This window comes from Myotis daubentonii, chromosome 14 (assembly GCF_963259705.1).
Source record: "Myotis daubentonii chromosome 14, mMyoDau2.1, whole genome shotgun sequence".
NCBI lineage: Eukaryota > Metazoa > Chordata > Mammalia > Chiroptera > Vespertilionidae > Myotis > Myotis daubentonii.
In genome coordinates, this window is record NC_081853.1 from 17,378,412 (window position 1) to 17,396,510 (window position 18,099).

General features: G+C 47.3%; 1 protein-coding gene across 3 annotated transcripts in view; it reads right to left on the reverse strand.

The window, feature by feature from the left end:
- Positions 1-18,099, reverse strand: part of CACNA2D3 (calcium voltage-gated channel auxiliary subunit alpha2delta 3) — an 806,557-nt gene that overhangs the window by 170,792 nt on the left and 617,666 nt on the right. For all 3 annotated transcript variants that reach the window (XM_059663265.1, XM_059663266.1, XM_059663267.1), the window contains 6 exons: positions 15,370-15,453; positions 7,354-7,425; positions 7,033-7,094; positions 5,327-5,394; positions 1,174-1,219; positions 923-1,020 (listed from right to left, as the gene is read on the reverse strand). In XM_059663265.1, coding sequence (XP_059519248.1) covers positions 923-1,020; positions 1,174-1,219; positions 5,327-5,394; positions 7,033-7,094; positions 7,354-7,425; positions 15,370-15,453 — 430 coding nt within the window. The remainder of the gene's footprint in view (positions 1-922; positions 1,021-1,173; positions 1,220-5,326; positions 5,395-7,032; positions 7,095-7,353; positions 7,426-15,369; positions 15,454-18,099) is intronic.

An 18,099-nucleotide genomic window follows, 5' to 3' on the forward strand; every position in this document is an offset into this window, starting at 1 on the left:
GAGCTGGGCAATCTCCTTACACCTCCCAGGGCTGCTGTGCTTATTCTATGACAACGCGTGTCAGGAACATTTCACATCACTGAATAAGTGATAGCTGGTAAGGGTCTGTAATGCTCATCTGGGATGAGTCTCCCTTTGCCCAGTCTGTAGCCACTGCAACTAACAGTTCAAGATCTGACCTTGCGCTTGGTGAGCGTCAGGCCTGCTGCTGCTCTCCCTGCCCCTCCCTCTGCACGAGTTGTCTGCCATTTCTGACTCACTAAGCTCCCTCCTAGGGCACTTGGTGGGAGGAGAGGAGCAGCACATACCCCACAAGAAGCAGTGGCAATCCCACCCTGGAGAGAATTAGGACACCTAGATTATGACCTTGAATTAGACAAGTCCTATTTCCAGCTCTGGTTTCCCTCTATAATAATAAAAGCATAATATGCTAATTAGATTGGGTGTCCTTTCAGATGTCCTTCCAGACAAAGCCGGGGCTTCGAGGAAAGCCCAGGTCCAGGGTGCCAGAGGGAAGCTGGTGCCGGCAGCCGGGGGAAGGAAGGCCTGCTTTTCCACGAGTATTTGTGCATTGGGCCTCTAGTTTATAGAATAAAAGAGCTGGATAAGCAGATATATACAGTCCCTTCCCAGTTGTAACATTTTCATCTTATGCAGGTATTTGACTAAATGGTCATTTGACTAAATCGTTTGGTAGGAGGATAAATCTGGTGTAAAGGGTTAATCTGGGATTGGGAATTCTACATGACTTTCCATAACGCACATTCTTTCTCTTGTTCCTACAGGAAGCAGACATTTGGCTGGATTTAAGGTGACTGATAGTCTGTGCCAAAGCAAAGCTCCCCTGGAACACTGAAGCGTCCGACGGTTTTGCTTTCACCTCCCACCACCACCTGCATACGGCGTCTGGAAGCACACTCACATTGCAGAAGAGGTTCTTTGCCTTTGAGGTAGAGCTTAATCGCTTCTAACTGAGACAGATGGCGGTGCTCTGGGTGCAGGTCCGTGTTGCAGTAGGACCTACGGACATGACATGGCCCAGACAACATGTAAATAGTCACAGCATCACCTTCTTTTGCCTTTAAAACAGGAGAACTGGACACGAGAGTATAGAGAACTTGAGAACAAAGCAGGCACCAAATACCAGTACTGATGAAGGATTTTAATTCTTACCATTCGTCTGCCAAGGACACATCGGGGTGTTCTAAGTCATGCAGGCCTGGAGGTCAAGGAGAAGACGTTAATGAGTAAACGCCATCTGTGTGGGGCACTGACCCTCCTCATCCTCTCACGTGCTCCAAATGTTCTTGGGCGGGGCCCTGGGGTGGTTAAGGGTAGACATCAACCCCAAAGATATCTGCCTCAGAAAAGGGGCTCTGATCAAAGGAAACAAGTTATTTTCCAGGCAAAACTTCTTCCTCACTCAGCCACCACCTTCCACGGCTGTGGAAGCCTCAACTCCTTGCTGAGAAATGATGCACCAGTGAGTCGTGGGAGAGGAGCTTAGCGTGATGGTGGAAACACTGCCTTTGGATCCCCATGCAGCCTGAGCTGGGGACTGGGCTAGGCCACCTAACTCCTGTGTGACTTTAGCCCCTAGAGTGCAGGGGAGTGCGATCGCACTCCTCCTGTCTTTCGCCAAAAGTGCCGGGAGCGCTATCAAAGCTTCGAAATGGCATCCAGTTCTAAGTCTGCTTTTATTAGTGATGATGATATTGCTAAATATGTCAATGTAGTAAAGGTTTCCTTAAGTTTTTGAATATGTAACTTCATTTACTTGCGATTCATCATTTTTTTCCTAAACTGCTGTAAAATAAGGAAAAATGCCTTGGCAATTTTAGCATAGTTCCTAGGATATTGGTTGGCACTCAAAGGGATAGCAGGTTATCTTACTTTTCTAAATGTTGTCTCTTCATGTGCAAAGCAGGAATAATGGTAATAGTCTCTAACTGATGGATGGTTGTGTGGGTGAAATTATAAGTTGAATGGTATGAAATTGCCAATACTCAACTGACCAGCAAACATGGCTAGTTGTTACAGAATCCTAAGTGAAAATGAGTCATCGGCCTGGAAAGGTAGCTAAGAGAACAGGGGTAGCAGAGAACATGGGCGTTTTCACAGAATAGTCCAGAACACCCCAACTCTGTGAAATCAGTCTCTTTCCCTGTGTGTTCATGAGACTTCATTTCAGTGGGTTATCAGCAGCCATACTTTTGAGTGATGACCTCAGGGACTCCAATGGTGCTGAACGCCTGTTTTAGGATGTCAGAGTTTCCCAAATGACCAGCACTGTCTCATTGCACCCTGGATTCCAATTTTCTCCTCAAATACAAATGTGTAAAATACAGAAAAATACTAGATCAATCAACACAAACTCCTGCTTGATTTTATAGGAAGTAGGGGATACATTAGATAGACTATCATCATATATCATCCAAGTGGCCAAATCCTGGCTCCAGCACCTACTGGTTGAATGATCTTGGGAATGTCACTTCAACTCTGAGTTTTATCAGCCAGAACACACAGGTGAACATGCCTAACAGATAGACTTCAGGAGAGGATTGAATGGGATAGTAATTGGTTCCTAGGACAATTCTTCCCTTCATTTCATATGTTCACTGAGTGAAGTGCTATTCCAGGCCCCAAGAATATAGCAGTGAACAAAACAAAAATCACTTCTCTCCTGATATTTACCTTCCAGCAGCAGGAAAGAGGTAAGTAAATAAAATTAAAATACATGGAGTATCAGTTAGCGGTGAGGTCTATGAAGAAGAGAGAATGTTACAAGGGTAGGGAGAGACAAGAGATAGTAAGGGTGGAGAAAGAAAGTTTCAGTTTTAGCCATGGACGTCAGGGACGTCTTCACTGAGAAAATGACTGTTAAGCAAAATCCTGAAGGAGGTGAGGGAAAGCCATGTAGATACTGGAGAGAGTGCTCCTGGCAGAAGGAATTATGAGTGTGAAGGACCTCATGTGAGATCTTGCCTTCCTGGACTATGGGGTTAATGATGTCAATTCTAGCTATTTTTTTTTTTTAGTTTCTTTACTCATCAGCTTTGATCCACAAAGCCCCCTCTGGCTATATTTCATAGGACCTATACATGAGACCGTGAAAGAAAGATCTGGTTTACTGCTTCCTCTCAGAGTTCCTAGGGCACCAAATAAATTGAACTGTTTTCTAATTCTTTCACCTCTTATTTTGGTCCTCCTGACAAAATTACACCTACTGATGGTTGCTAATGCTGACAATAATGAGATAGTTTCTAATTTACTGAACAATCATTATGTATAATAGATATTAAAGATGCAGACAAAGTGTCAAGGAGATTCAGAAGAGGAGCGATTTCAGCAGGTAGAACTACAGCCTATGACTTCAACCTCAGTAGTGACTCCTTACATTTGGAGCAAAATCTATGTGTTCACCATCTTTGTAATATCTGGCATTTGCAGAGTACATTAAAAATGCCTACATTCTCTGGGACAGCATTCCTCATGGAGGATCCTACAGAAGTGAGGTTGTCCATCCCAGGATTCTCCTTCCTTCTCCAGGAACAGAACAGCACACCAACCATGCCTTGGCCCTTAGTAATGACATGAGTCTCTCCTAGTTAGCCCGAGGGGAAGCAGCTTTCTCAGGCTCTGTGACTCAGCACAGGTGGCAGGACTGCAAGCCCTCTTATTCATAGAGGACCAACAGAGAGAGGAAGATCTGACCTCATTTATGTGGATAACCAGACACTCTGCCCCTTGCTGAGGATTCAGACAAATGTCTTGCATGGTGGTTACAGTTAGCTCTGAAATGATCTCTACCTGACTCTCAGCCTACCAGCTGTGGGAGACACAGGGAGAAGATAGTGACTAAAAAATGATCCAAAAGACCATGCAAAACAACTTGCAGACCATGTATTGAGGATTGACTAAGGGAATGGACACATGAGAGGCCATTAATCTATTCATACTCTCTCTGATTGTTCTGACCATGGGGTATTTCCTCAGCTTGACTGCAGATGGCTTAAACATATATTTTCTGGCTTCATAGGCAGTGATATCCACAGAGCTACACATGGCTCATGGGGCCAGAAAATTCTAGAATTAAAAAAAATAATTTTGGAGAACACATCCTATTGAGTATCTTGTCCAAGTCACAAAGTTGCCCGTTTTCTCTTGCATGTCTCTGGGAAGAGGCCACACAATTGATTGGCTCTGCAGTGGGCACACTCTGAGTTCTGCCCAGGCCACTACGAACCCCCTTCCCTATCCTTCCTATTCCTTGAGATGACACGATTGCTTGGAAGACAAAAACCAACACCTTTGAAACACAGCATGGAGAATCAGTGGTAAACCAGAAGACTGTCTATAACTGGCATCTCAGGGACAACCGATCTAATGCTTCATTCTCAGCTACATCTGAGCCACAAGTTGGTCCAGCTGCTGGAAGTTCTTCTCATTCATTTGTAACCAGCTTTCATTATCACCTGACTTGAAACAGACCTTCTGCCCTTGGCCATACCCCCTGGCGACACCCAGACAGAGCACTGGTCTGGCTCAGCTCCTTCTTTGTGGAGATGCAAAGCTGAACACCCAGGTTGGGCAAGGGATGCACTCGAGGCCACTTTGGGAGTGAAACCCTTCAGAGGCCAGCCCACCCCTGCCTGTGAGCTGCTGAAACAGAAAGGTAACTTCTCTGAGCTACCAGGTTGTGGGGAGATGAAAAGGACAGTAAAGTAAAGGTGTGACAACTACTTTAGTCTTAAAGAGCTATAACGACTGCTACCTGTTACTAGGAGTTTACAGTGCTTTCTGAAGACCAGAGGGTCTGGGAATCTGAAGGGGCCACTTATGCCTTCTAAACTATGGAAACCATTGACATGAGCAGTTCCTGTTGGACCCTGTGGACCCAGGCCACCATGAAACGCAAGTGAAATTTGTGGCTTAAATGTGTAGGAGACCAAGGCTTGCATATTTTTGTTTTCATTTTTTCCCTTGGCTTGAGTTTTTACACTAATTTATATTTTTCCCGGTACTGATTTTTATGGGTGAGAGGCATATAGTTAGAGGATGATTCCTATGAGTGGCCTTCACAGCTCTGTGGATTAAAGCAGAATATAAATAAATGAAATCATAAGGAAGGCCCCACTGGTTGGGGTTCCCACCATTCAGAATCAGTGTAGGAAAGCAGGTGACATCAAGTGGCCGTTAGTTGAGTCAAATGTCCAGGGATTGGCCAGAGTGTTGGACAGATGCCCAAGTTCTTCAGTGAACTCATGGCGGGCGCCCGGGCTTCCTTCCCACAGTAAGGATAAGACTGACCATGGCAGCAACTTACCTTCTTCAATGGTTACATTCCCTCGGAAGAAATACTTCCCATGGCCCCTGGAGAGCGCCACACCTAAACTGTGCAGAGAAACAAAGCAGACCTTGAGACCCATGGCATCGACTGGCATAGACTTGTGGGCTAACTTCTTATTTTCCATTTTCACATTGCCATTTCATGTTCTGTAAACAATTTTTCCAACAGTTTATTTTCAAAACCCCACTGATTATAGTTGGTGTTGGTTTTTCTTAGGTTCAATCAGCTGCTTCAAAGTACATTTTTTGATTGGAAGTGCCCGCAGCAACTGGCGGCTCTCGCGTGTTTACAAAGAGGTGTGGCAAGCTGCGCAGCCCCCTTGCAAGCCCTTTCCTTGGATGCCCTCAAAAAGGTCACTTGCCCTGCTCTTCACTACCACCTTACGCACCCCTGCACCGCTGCCCTGCATTCAGCCAGAGGCGGGCCTCTCCAGACCTTAGAGTTTGGGACTAGGGCAAACTAAGCCCTTCCCAAGGGCAGAAAGGAAAGCTTCTACCACCACTTGAGTGTGGCCACATGACTGTTCTGTGGGCTTCTTTGCTCCACTCTCTCCCTAGTCTAAGAGAGTTATCACACCCTCACGGGCCTGATGTAAGCTACTTTCTGCATGTGTCTAAAGCAGCGGTTCTCAACCTGTGGGTCGCGACCCCTTTGGGGGTCGAACGACCCTTTCACAGGGGTCGCCTAAGACCATCGGAAAACACATATATAATTACATATTGTTTTTGTGATGAATCACTGTGCTTTAATTATGTTCAATTTGTAACAATGAAATTAGGGGTCACCACAACATGAGGAACTGTATTAAAGGGTCGCGGCATTAGGAAGGTTGAGAACCACTGCGTCTAAATTAAGAGACCATGCTTTGAAAACACAGCCTCTTCGTTTGGCAAACACCCTTAGCAGTCCAGTGTTCCCTGGGCTGCTCTGGTTCCAATGGAACCTACCCATGATCCCTGGCCTTATGTGACAGCAATCCATCACTTAGTTTTCAGATTAATCTAAAGTCAGTAAATTCTTTCTCTCCTTAGCTCTGCGAGGCAACCGTTCGGGAACAGGAAGCAGCCCCACTGAAATCACTTTTGACAAAAGGTGTCCAGACGCTGCGGGAACAGCGGCAGGAGACCTCAGAATGCCACGTACGCATCTGTAAGCAGGCAGGAGGCAAAGCCATTTCCCAGGACTGTAACAAAGAGAAATAACAGGATTCAAAGGTGGACAAGCACAGAAGGACAGTTCAGAAAATTCAAATGGAAGTACAGCATGTAGTGATGGGTATGCTACCTCCAGGTCTGAAGGATTTTTTATTTTTATTTTGGGTCATGGAAATAAAAGGTGAAATGAAACTCACTAGGCAGCAAGTTAGATGGTTAAGGACCCTGGTAACCCTCTGAACTTGTCTCTCCCCGCTTAGTTGGAACCCCCAAAGCTTATTTGCTGGATAATGAGATGCAAAAGCCAGGACACTTGAGTGAGTTGCCCTGCGTGAGCCTGAACCATCTTCCCCCTCCTGGAAACCAAAAACCAAAGCAGCCTGGGCACAGGCCCTTCCTCACTCGCTCCAGCCTTTGGGCAGGGTGCCTGGTTATCTTCAGATGATGAGCTCTGAGAGTGTCAGCAGGCTTTGTACAAACACAACTGATGGGTCTGATGGAATGTCCATGTATTATGGTCAGCTCTACCTGAAAGGAGTACCCTTGATGTCTGTATAATAGTAGTCATTTGTCATCACCAAAACCCGTTTCTAGATTGAAAAAAAAAAAGGTCGTAGAGAAAAGAAAACATGGTTAGTCTGCTAGGTGACGTTTTCAGAAATAAATAAAAATAAATGGACACACTATGATCAGGTTAACAGTACTACATGAATCTTGTTTGAGATAAGTAAAGACAAGAGAAAAATGATCTCAGCGAAAGATATTTATTCCAGATAGAGCTTTCAAAAGCTAATTTTTCACAGTGGTTTGTTTTAAATTAAGTGGCAAGAATGTTTGAGAAAAATGTACCCCTTTGTCCACTGTCTTCTTCACCTCCATGGAAAACTTCCCTGTCTTTCGATTCACCATGGCATTTCGTAACTAAAATGATAAAAGAAAACAGTGTTAGCTCTCCCCTGGGTTACCAAGCCACAGGGGCATCTTGCACCCTCCGGCTCAGTGGCACAATGGAGGCCTGTGCAAAGCAGAGGTGAGACGGATCTGGGCTGCTTTCTGCCGCATCCTGGCTGCTTCCATGGTGAGTCTGCATGTGGCACTCAGATCTCGGAAACGGGGCTCCTGCAGAATCAACACCCAATGGCTGTTGGACAAGGGGAGAGAGGCTAACTATAATAAATAAATGACTCTCAACTTCAATTTGGGGTGCTTGGGTAAACCTCAGGCAACACCCACAGAAAAGCCTATGCAATGTTGACAAGTCCAAGGACAAACCCCCAACACACTCAAGGAGCAAGAATGTCTCTTGGGATAAGTTGTATTCCCAAAAAGGGCACTGGTTTGTCATGGAGAAATAACTTTTCAAAATGTGCGTTAAAGGCATTTTCCTACACAGTAGTTTCAAACACACACACACACACACACACACACACACACACACACACACACACGGACAACCATTTGGAAGCCAGGGATTAGCTTTTCATAGCATGAATCATCACCAAATGCTCTTGGAGAAATCAGGGCCAATTAATGGCTTCGCTGACACTGATGGGCAGGGAACAGGGCAACCTTCTATCTGATTTCTGGAGGTCCCCTCGGAGCAGGGCGCCTGGCTCCCTCCCCCACCCCTGGCTGACCTCTCCTAATTACATGTGGCCCTTCCGTGAGTTCAGAGAAGGACAGCAGACACAGTGATGAAAGATGTGCCGTCATGGGCACCAATGGGAGACGACAGGGAAGGCCATTTAATGGAACAGGAGCAGATGCTGACATGCCACAGCCTGTCAGGAAAGGCTCCTTCCCAGCCCTGTGCTGGGTTTTCTTTCTGTTTTGCTTTTTTCACCCTCGCCCCTCTTTTCTTTGAGGAGCTTGAGTAAGATCTAGGTGATAGAAAACTGCAACGCTTGCAGGCAACCTCGATCTGATTCGGGGTGTCTAGATCTGGGTTTGCATTCCCCTCTTCTGTGAGACAGGGTAAAAGCGTAATTTTTATCTGGAGGCACGCATAAAATAAAACATATATTTTTTTACTCTAGATATTTTTGAACAACACATAATGGGCATTTCTGGAAATATTTTCCCATTTTAACTTTTGTGGTTTTGGATGGGGAGAGCTGGTCCTAATTAAGTCTACTTTCTAACTTTTAAGAACGGCTCCATTTATCTTTAACATGGTTTTCATTTTTCCTCTTTCTGGTGCCTGCCTAAAGCCATTTGGGACCTTCTCCTCTCACATTCCCCAGGCAAGACAGAGATTAGGTAAGCCTCCCCACCCTCCGTGCCTCCCCACCCCACCTCCCCGCAGCACAGAGCAGTCAGCGGGGGCCTGGGAGGATCCTGGGCTAGGGTCATGGGTGCTTTCTCAGCTTTCTCGAGGCAAATGCTTAGATGATTAGTCTGGTCTTCCCCCTTCCTTCAATACGAATGAAAGTAGGTTGCACTTACTGAACACCAGCCTGTGGGGCAGGATAGCACTGTAGTGAAGGGATGCACCCTGGAACCGGCTTTGTGATCCTAGCCCAGTGACGGCGAACCTTTTCAGCTCGGCGTGTCAGCATTTTGAAAAACCCTAACTTAACTCTGGTGCCCTGTCACATATAGAAATTTTTTGATATTTGCAACCATAGTAAAACAAAGACTTATACTTTTTATATTTATTTTATATATTTAAATGCCATTTAACAAAGACAAATCAACCAAAAAAAAATGAGTTCGTGTGTCACCTCTGACACGCGTGTCATAGGTTCGCCATCACTGTCCTATACCCATCAATTATCCGCTCTGAGCCTCAGTTTCCTTTCTGCAAAATGGAATTAATGACAGCACCCACCTCACAGAGGTTTAGGGAGGATCAGAGGAGGTAATATTGACAAGAGCGCCTGGTGCCCCCTTGGCACTCAGTCAACGGTGGCTGCCCTCCATCTTCCTCATCACCCCCCTCACTTTCCTTACTGTCAGACCCCTCTCCATAGCGTCATGAATCAGGATTTAAACTCTAGTGTGCTTGTCACTGATGCCCGTGCTGTAAACCAGTGTTTTTAGACTTTCTTGATGGTGAGCCGCGTGAGAACTACAGCTTCTCTGATGCAGCCTGGTGTCTCTTGATCTTACAGATCCCCCATTGCCTTTCCCTGCTGCTCAGGAACCACAGAATGAATTTGGTGACCATCCCCTCATTCCTCAGGTTGAGAGCTGCTGCTCGTGGCCACCTCCAGGTTGGCACCGACTGAAAAGAGCCAGCCACGGGAAAGGGAAGTAACGCAGGATGTCACAGCTCACGTGCCAGGCTTCACCATGACTACACCACTGTCCCGTGACCTCGCTGTGGCTCAGTTTCCTCAACTTCCTTCATCCCGCCAGAAGTGGTCATGAGTGAGGACTTCCAGACCCCCGGGGTCCTGCCGGGTGCTGTGTAAATGGTATAGCAGGCTTAGGAGGCTTGGGTAATATGACAGACACTGAGCTCTTACTATGTGCCAGGCACAGGTTTTAAGAGTCTCAGAATCATCTTATGGGATCATTATTATCCCTGCTTTCTGGGTGGGGGGCGGGGGGGGGGACTGAGGCATGGCTTTACGACACTCACCCATGGCCACACAGGCTCTCTGCCCCCTGAACCCACGTTGTTCTTCTTTTCAAATCAAGAGAGAAAGCATTTGGACAAATTTAAAGCATTAATATAAAAGTTGTGTAGTATTAATAGAAAAAAATAATTTACTGCTATTTCTGGCCATTTTTTTCTTTTTTAAATCAAAGGAAATGTTTTACACATTGACAAGGCAGTAGTCTGAGGTCTGATGTCCTAGCAGGCTCTCCCACCAGCTGAGGCCCTATGGCCTGGGGCTGGTGGGAAGCTGGTTTTCCATCCTCACTGCCAGAGGACAGAAAGGGGTTGGTGCTTTTTCAATAGGCTGTCCAGTGACTGAGCAGCCCTGTGGGGCTGGAGCACAGAAATGTCAGTTTTCCATCCTAGGAGAGTGAGGCTGGAGAAGGGGACAGCTCGCCTGAGTGCTATGGTAAGTCAGGGCTACCACCAGCCACAGGGTCTGGGTTCCGAGGTGGAACCCAGAGAGGAGGCAAAAGAGGAGGGGAGTGACAATGCTATCAGTTCCCACCCAGCAGGAAGGGCATGGTCAGCGTTGCTGCCCAGAGTGTCTGTTTTTCAACCCCACCACTACCTGGATTACCACATGAGCAACTGGAACAATGAACATGGGCTGGCAAGGGACGCCTCCAAAGGAGTTGGGGTGTGCTCGTGTCAGAATGTTATGTAGCCGTCAAAAGTCATCTGTGCAGCCCCACCAGGAGATCAGGGTGCGATTCCTGGTCAGGGCACAGGCTCGGGTTGCAGGCTCGATCCTCAATGGGGGGTGTGCAGGAGGCAGCCAATCAATGATTCTCTCTCACCATTGATGTTCTATCTCTCTCTTCTTTTCCCTTCCTCTCTGAAATCAGTACAAATATATTTTAAAAAGTCACATGTGCACATGTTCAACTTGACATACAAAGAAAGGCAAATTAAAATATCAATGACATACCTTTATGTTTCCCTATCAGAGAGCCAGCATTTGCTACTGTGCCCTTGCAGTGGGCATTACAGCAGCTCTCACCCCAGCGTGGTTCCTAAGATACAGGACAAACCTCTGCAGGCTGAAAACAAGAATCTGGCAACTGGGATCAGGGTCCTGGGGCTCCAGGAAGCAACCCCTTCCCTGGCCCTGCCTTAGCCAATCAGACATCAGAAGTGCTTCCGGAGCCCCAGAGGGTCTGACTTCCACCTGCACCCTGAAGCCGAGGCAACTTAGCTGACCACTCAAAGCACCCACGTGACTAACGATGACTGGTGGCCACACTTCCAGTTCCACTGTGAGCCGGGAGCTTCCCCCAGAGAGTCCCTGATCACCTTAGGTTTTGTGTGTAATTATAGAAAGAGTACTCATTTTCCTAATCGGAGGTTCATCATCCATATCAGATCAGGAGCCTCACCTTTGCCGATGCACAGGAGGCAAACGCTTCTGGCCCCAATGGGTGTGACCCTGGCCAAGCCAACAGGTTCAAGGGGAAGGGAGGACAGTGGAGAAACAGGTCTGTTATTCCTGAGCCAGCCTTCAACCGGAAGGTGAAAACAGACTCAGACACAGAGTACTTGTACAACAAAATCCTCTCTCTCTCCCTGCTTCAGCCTGGGCTCTCAGGCATGCTGTGCTGGTTTGGGGGCCCAAGGCTCAACCATGAGCTGAAGAGGTACAGGAATAGGTGTAAAGAACAAACTAAACAGCCAAAGGTCTCAGAAATACGTTGCAGAAGAAGAGATCGCTAGGGCTTTGGAAAGAAAAGACTGAGGGGAATCTTTCCATCAGCATCATCCCAGGTAAGAAGAAGTGAGTTGCCGGGGGATTGGTGGGGGGGGGGGGGGAGAAATAAGGCTTACACTTACACTGCAACACAAGGGATTTCAGCTGGACTCAAGGCAGAACAAGATGGGGCCGTACTCACACCACCATGGCAGCATTTGTTCAGCAGCTATGTGCCAGGCACACCCCGTCTTTTCTGTACCACTTAGGGGAGGATGATGCATATAAGGCACTGATACAGGGTGTCTCCATGGACTCTTGGATTCATGGGCTCCTTCTAAGTCATACCAACATGGTCAAGAGCATTGGAGCCAGATGCCTGGCATGGAATCCACACTCAGTGCTCTTGGACCATTACAGCAATTCCTTGCCTCAGTTTCTTTAGCTGTAAAATGAGGACAGCAATCACATCAATATCTCAGGATTGTTATGGGGAATAAACAAGTTGGTCTACAGACAGCACTTAGAACAGTACTGGCCTGTAGGGAGAATTCAATGTGTGGGAGCGCCTACTGATATCAGCTTCCTTCTGTTTATAGAAATAATCCTGCTTGTGGTGGAAATTCTGGGAACGACTAACAGATAATAAGAATAAGATAAAAGTCACCCTCAATTCCTTCAACCATTTCTGGGAACTTAAAGGTACCTCTTCCGCCTAGGAGGTGATTAGCACCAGGATTCAGTCTGGGCTCTACATGTGTCAGGCTCACCGTGCCCACCAGAGCTGTCCTACTCATCATATTGTTGACATGGTGCCTGGCTCACCCTGGAGCCAGAAGTCTCACTCATTTTCCTGTAAATGATTACTGATCTTAAAATTTTTTAAAATTTTATCCAGTCATTTTTCCCCCGCATGTGTTTTAATAGTATATGTGAACAATTAATAATAATAATAATAACAATAATAATAATAATAATAATAGTATATGTGACCTCACACCTTTTTCGGAAGTACATAGGATCTGTGTTATAAACATGGTCATTACATTCAACTAAAGCCTAGTTGCCCAGAGAAGGAGGGTGCCTCTTCCAAGAAGTTCTCTGCAGCCAGGCAGCCTTGCGCTGCTTCTTCCTAAATGACTTCTGATTGCCTGGTCTTTCCCAGATCTTAACCTAAAGCCTGCCGTTTGCTGCTTCATGCAAACACCAATGGTAGGCACATGGGCATATGGGACCTTGTGTAGATTTCACAAAGATTCTTGTTGCAGATTCCAGAATTCTCCAATCAGTGGAGTGCAATTTCCTGGGAGAGAAATGGCGACTTGGACATTTCCACTTGAGCATGTTGATAGTGAAGAAACTCACATTTCAAATGTACTGGTCTCTCAAGATGACAAGACAAGACAGGAGACCCAAAGCAAAGAGACAACCAAAGACCCATCTGTGCAGAGCAAGAGCATTGGACTTGCTGAGGATGCAGAAACTCTTCGGGTGGACGCCCAGACCCAGCTGTGAGTCGGATGAAGGTGAAGGACACACACAGGGATGGGAACCCAACACTCTGCAGCTTCCGTGAGAAAGGAAGATGAGGCAAGGAAATACAGGCATATTCCAAACCATCCTTAGTAAAAGGAGATATCACCTCACTAAAGACTAACTGAGGCACAGGTGATGCCGAGAGTGAGCCATGTAATCAATGTCCTCTAGTCACAGGCCCAGGAGAAGTGAGTGTCAGCCGAGCGGTTGACTAGTGACCAGCTGAGGGATGCTTCCTGGACACGGGGCTCTGGAGTGAGAACCAGCATCATTAAGTCCACCCTCCACATTCATGAAAGTGGGAATGAGGAAAGGATGGGAAGCATGTTGACAAGTTCATGCCTTCTGGGAGAGAAAACCTAAAGATCCAGTGAAGGCACAATAAACAACAGGTAAAGTGAAGATGGAAGAGAAAGGAGACAATGGGAGGCACCCTCTGGAGATTCCTGAGGCAGTTTAGCAACTGTAAGCCCACAGGACACGGGCTGATGAGAAGGTCTCCTGAGGACCGATGATGGCGCCACTCATAGCGCTCCCCGTGCCGACACATGGGTACTTTCATTTAAATTGTTCAACATACCAACACATTTAGTATTCAAAACAGCTCTATGAGATAGTTACTATTATCATTAGACTCATTTAATGGTACAAAACTAAAGAACAAGAAACAAAATTGAGGTGCAGACAGGATCATTGCTGACCCGGGGCCAGCAGCCAGCAAGCAGCAGATCTGAACCCAGGCGGGCTCATCCCTGAGCTGCTCTCCTCACGGCTGGGCTAGTCTGATTCTTGGGATGAGCAGGTTGAAAAGAAACGACATATACATTAGGTGCAGCACAATCCAAAGAACCTGACGTGAATCCTGATGACAATGTGTAAGAACGAGAAAATGTAAAACTCTACCAGGCCACTGACCCCGTGTGTGTGCTAAAGAGTGCAGATGAAGAAATCGCTTCTTATCAAATAGCAAAATCATTTTGTCTGAACCTGGGTTTAAAAAGACTTCTAGTAGAAGTTTCAAAAGACTTCTTGTACTTCTAGTACAGATGTAGAAGGAAATAGGTTACATTATGAAACAGAAATGGTCTTGGCACTTTGTAAGCAAGAAAGAAAATCACGACTTATGTTGGATGAGGTGCCTGGGGAGTGAGGACGGGAAAAGAAAGCTACAGCGAGGGAACTGCCAGGCTGGCCACATTTCTGGAAGCATGAGAACCCAGCCTGGGGACTTCAATGGCTCTGCCAACAGCCCTCTGAAGAGCAGGACAGAGTGAGGGATGGGAACAATGCTGACCCAATAGTGACACTTAAGAGAGGACCCCGACAAGTCAGGGAGGATGCGGGCAGAAGAACATGGCCTTGGCAGAGGCAATAGGAGACAACGGGGAGAAGGTGAAGGCCAAGAATGTGGACAGAAACACCTGGATAGTTATGATTTAAATAAGCACCATCCGCCAGCATTTACACAAAGGCAGCCATGTCTAACAAGTCTGACTTAATGATGACGTATCACGGGGCTAAGCTGTGGGCCTAGGGAAGTTCTGGATGCAGTACCAGCGCCTGAATCTGTGTGGGAAATGGAAATGTGGCTTTTGTAATGGCCTGCGAAGGAGGAAAGGCTGTTCCTGCCTAGGAAAGGGGGTGGCCCACCAAGCAGAAACATGAAATCCTGACAGGTGAGCTCTGACCCTGACTTTGCCCAGGGCAGAGCCCCCCACCCAGGCTCCCTGACAGGGATGGTCCCACCAAGTGCACTGAAGAGGCGTATGGGTTCATGCAGAAGGGACCAGAGCCCACCAGGGGGTGGTTTTGCAGATTGTGCAAAGCAGGCTGGTGGCTGGCCTGTCGGCACCAGTCTGACAAGCAGGAGAGTTATAAACTCCAAACTCAGTACAAGGGCCCATTGTCTCTGCGTCCCTCGGGTGGCCAGGTGTCCCTCTGGTAGGCCTCTTGCTGGCTCCTGGGGCAGCCTCCAGGTACAGAAGTGGGTACAATGGAGCTCCCTCCTCACCAGGCTTGAAAACAAATCACTTACCACATCGTCTCTGTCTTCCCACTCGACCTCAGAGAGGTCCACGCTACTGTAGTTAGGTTTCCTTCGCTTTTTCCCTTCTTCGTACTAGCAAGGGGAAGAGACAGAAAGAGAGAACACTTCCATGAGACGACCAGCAGGGCAACCTTTATCCTCCTGAGTCCTGTTCTGAGGATGGGGACCATGAATGGAGGGACGTCAATGAGAGGCCCAGCCGGGTCCCAGTCCTAGAGGTTTGAAAGGCAGGAAAGCTGAGGCCAGACGCCTACGAACATTGGCTCTGAGCTGGGAGAATATGGAAGCCAACTCTTCGCTTGATATGAACTTACCTAGTGAACCTCATGGCTCTAAATCACCAGATGCAGATCAGAGTTTCCCCTCCTCAGAGGGCTTGTATGTGAGATGGGGAAGAGCCTTTTCTTCCACAACAAGGCTCTAAAACCGCCCGTTTAAAACACAGAAAAGGGCCTCTTACACATGGTATCAAATACCTAGTGGCGTCCTTCTATGTTTTATGCTTCTCCACTCTACCTCTTATCTCAATGTACTCCACACCCTTGGTTAGGCTACAAAAGCACCGGTCTCCGCAGGAGGGTTCAACATCCTAGTAACGTGTGCAGACACACAGAAACTTCTACCTGCCACCCCAGTGGCCCTGGCAGTCCTGAGCTCAGCACACTGCCTCCCCCGGGCTGGATGTGGGTGTTGGGAATCGCTGCCAGATCTAAAGGCCATTGGGGCATTTCTCTGGAAAAGTGGGTGAGTGCATTCATAACTGGGCATGTGGTTTCAGGATTTCCCCCCTAAATCACTGGCGTTAGTCACCCTGCAAGCCAACCCTTTTATTAACCGGATGTTCCTGGTCTGGACACTCCTGTCTCTGGTCTTCAATGTTGGCTGGTGGGTGCTTATAATGTGGGAAAGTCTGCCCTCTACTGCAGGCTGAGGAGAAGGGACCCCTGTACAGTAAGATACGGCTAACGTCAGACTGGGGAAAATATATGTATTACAGCCTTTTCTTGTTTGCTTTTCTCTCTAAATTGTCCATCTTTGGATTTAATTGATAAGATTCTAAGACTGTGAAACCACAAGTTACCACTTTGAACATTAGCTACTATGGAGACTGGTGCTGAGGGCACATCAGACGTGATGGAGAAAATCCCTGTCCACAGGTGGAACCAGACAGGGCCAACCTGGCCCTAGTGACGTCTGAGGGAGAGAGACCGGACGGAGAGGCCCTGTGTGGCCCAGCAGGGGGAGGTGGTCCCCTAGCCTCTTGCCTTCTTCATTTTGGCTGAATTTCTGGAACCCTGAGACATTTGTGGAGACTGCCCACCCCCAACATCCGGGAAGGCCACCTTGCCTCCAAGGGGCAGGGCCCTGACGAGCCCTGCTCACCGGCCTTCCCTCCCTGCCCCCAGGTTTCCGATGAAGAGCGTTCACGGCGAGTGCTATGACATCAGACCCGCTCCAGATGAAGAGGAGGGGAAGTGCTTCCCCCAGAAGCCGCTGTAAATGATAGCAGACTCGGTTGGATCCTGTCATGGAAAGTCCCTGTATGCAGGGCAGCTCTGTGCTCGGGAGAGCCAGGCCAGCTGAGTGGGAGGAACAGGATGAGGGCAGGGGGCTGTCGCTTGAGTCTAAATGAGGAGGTGTGATGGGGGATTCAGACATTCTTGGACCATTGTTACCTGTGCTAATGGCCCAAGTCCATTTTATTTTTTTATTTTTATTTTTTTAAATCATTTTCTTTTTTAAAAAATATAATTTATTGATTTTTTTACAGAAAGGAAGGGAGAGAGATAGAGAGTTAGAAACATCGATGAGAGAGAAACATCGATCAGCCGCCTCCTGCACATCTCCCACCGGGGATGTGCCCGCAACCAAGGTACATGCCCTTAACCGGAATCGAACCTGGGACCTTTCAGTCCGCAGGCCGATGCTCTATCCACTGAGCCAAACCAGTTTCGGCGGCCCAAGTCCATTTTAGTAAGAGCCATCACAGAGCCACCAGGCACTCCAGAAGTTTATGCAGCCCAGATTCTGACTGTTAAAGGGGAACTGTCACAATTTCTTGGGTAGCCTAATGCTAGGTCTGAACTGTCTTTTTGGTGGAAGTACTTCCTTTGGTCGCTTCAAAATGCCCCTTTATTCATTTATTCAACCTCCATTTATTGGACATTCTTTCCCAAGGACTTGCTGACAGTTTATCACCTTCTGCCTCTGGAAGGTCAATTCCTTGCCCATCATGCATATAGGAAAATGGGCTCTAACACGTTAAATAACACATCAAATAACAAGATAGATAAGATCATATAGCCAGTAGGGGGAGGACACCCCCACCTACCACACTCCCTGACCAAGAAACTTAAAAAAAAAATCCCAAGGTCCAGAGCACCAAATGCTCCCTCAGCCTTAGAAAAAGTACCCACCTGTCTTTGTTAGAAGAGGGGAGAACAGTGGTCCTGCCCCTTATCAGGCATGTGACTGAGCAAGGTGCCCAGCTGCTCCAAGCCCCCTTTTTCTCAGTTGCCAATGGGAAACATAAGAGCACCTCCACAGCCAAGGGAGGTTGGGAGGATTAAATAGATGCTATATGTGAAGTGGGGAACGCATTCCCAGGCACAAAATAAACCCTTAATATGTAGCTAGCATGATTCCTGAAAGCCCTGGCCCTCCTGGTGAAGACATAGGCTCACTATATGCAACTGGCTAATATTTCACTTCCATGAA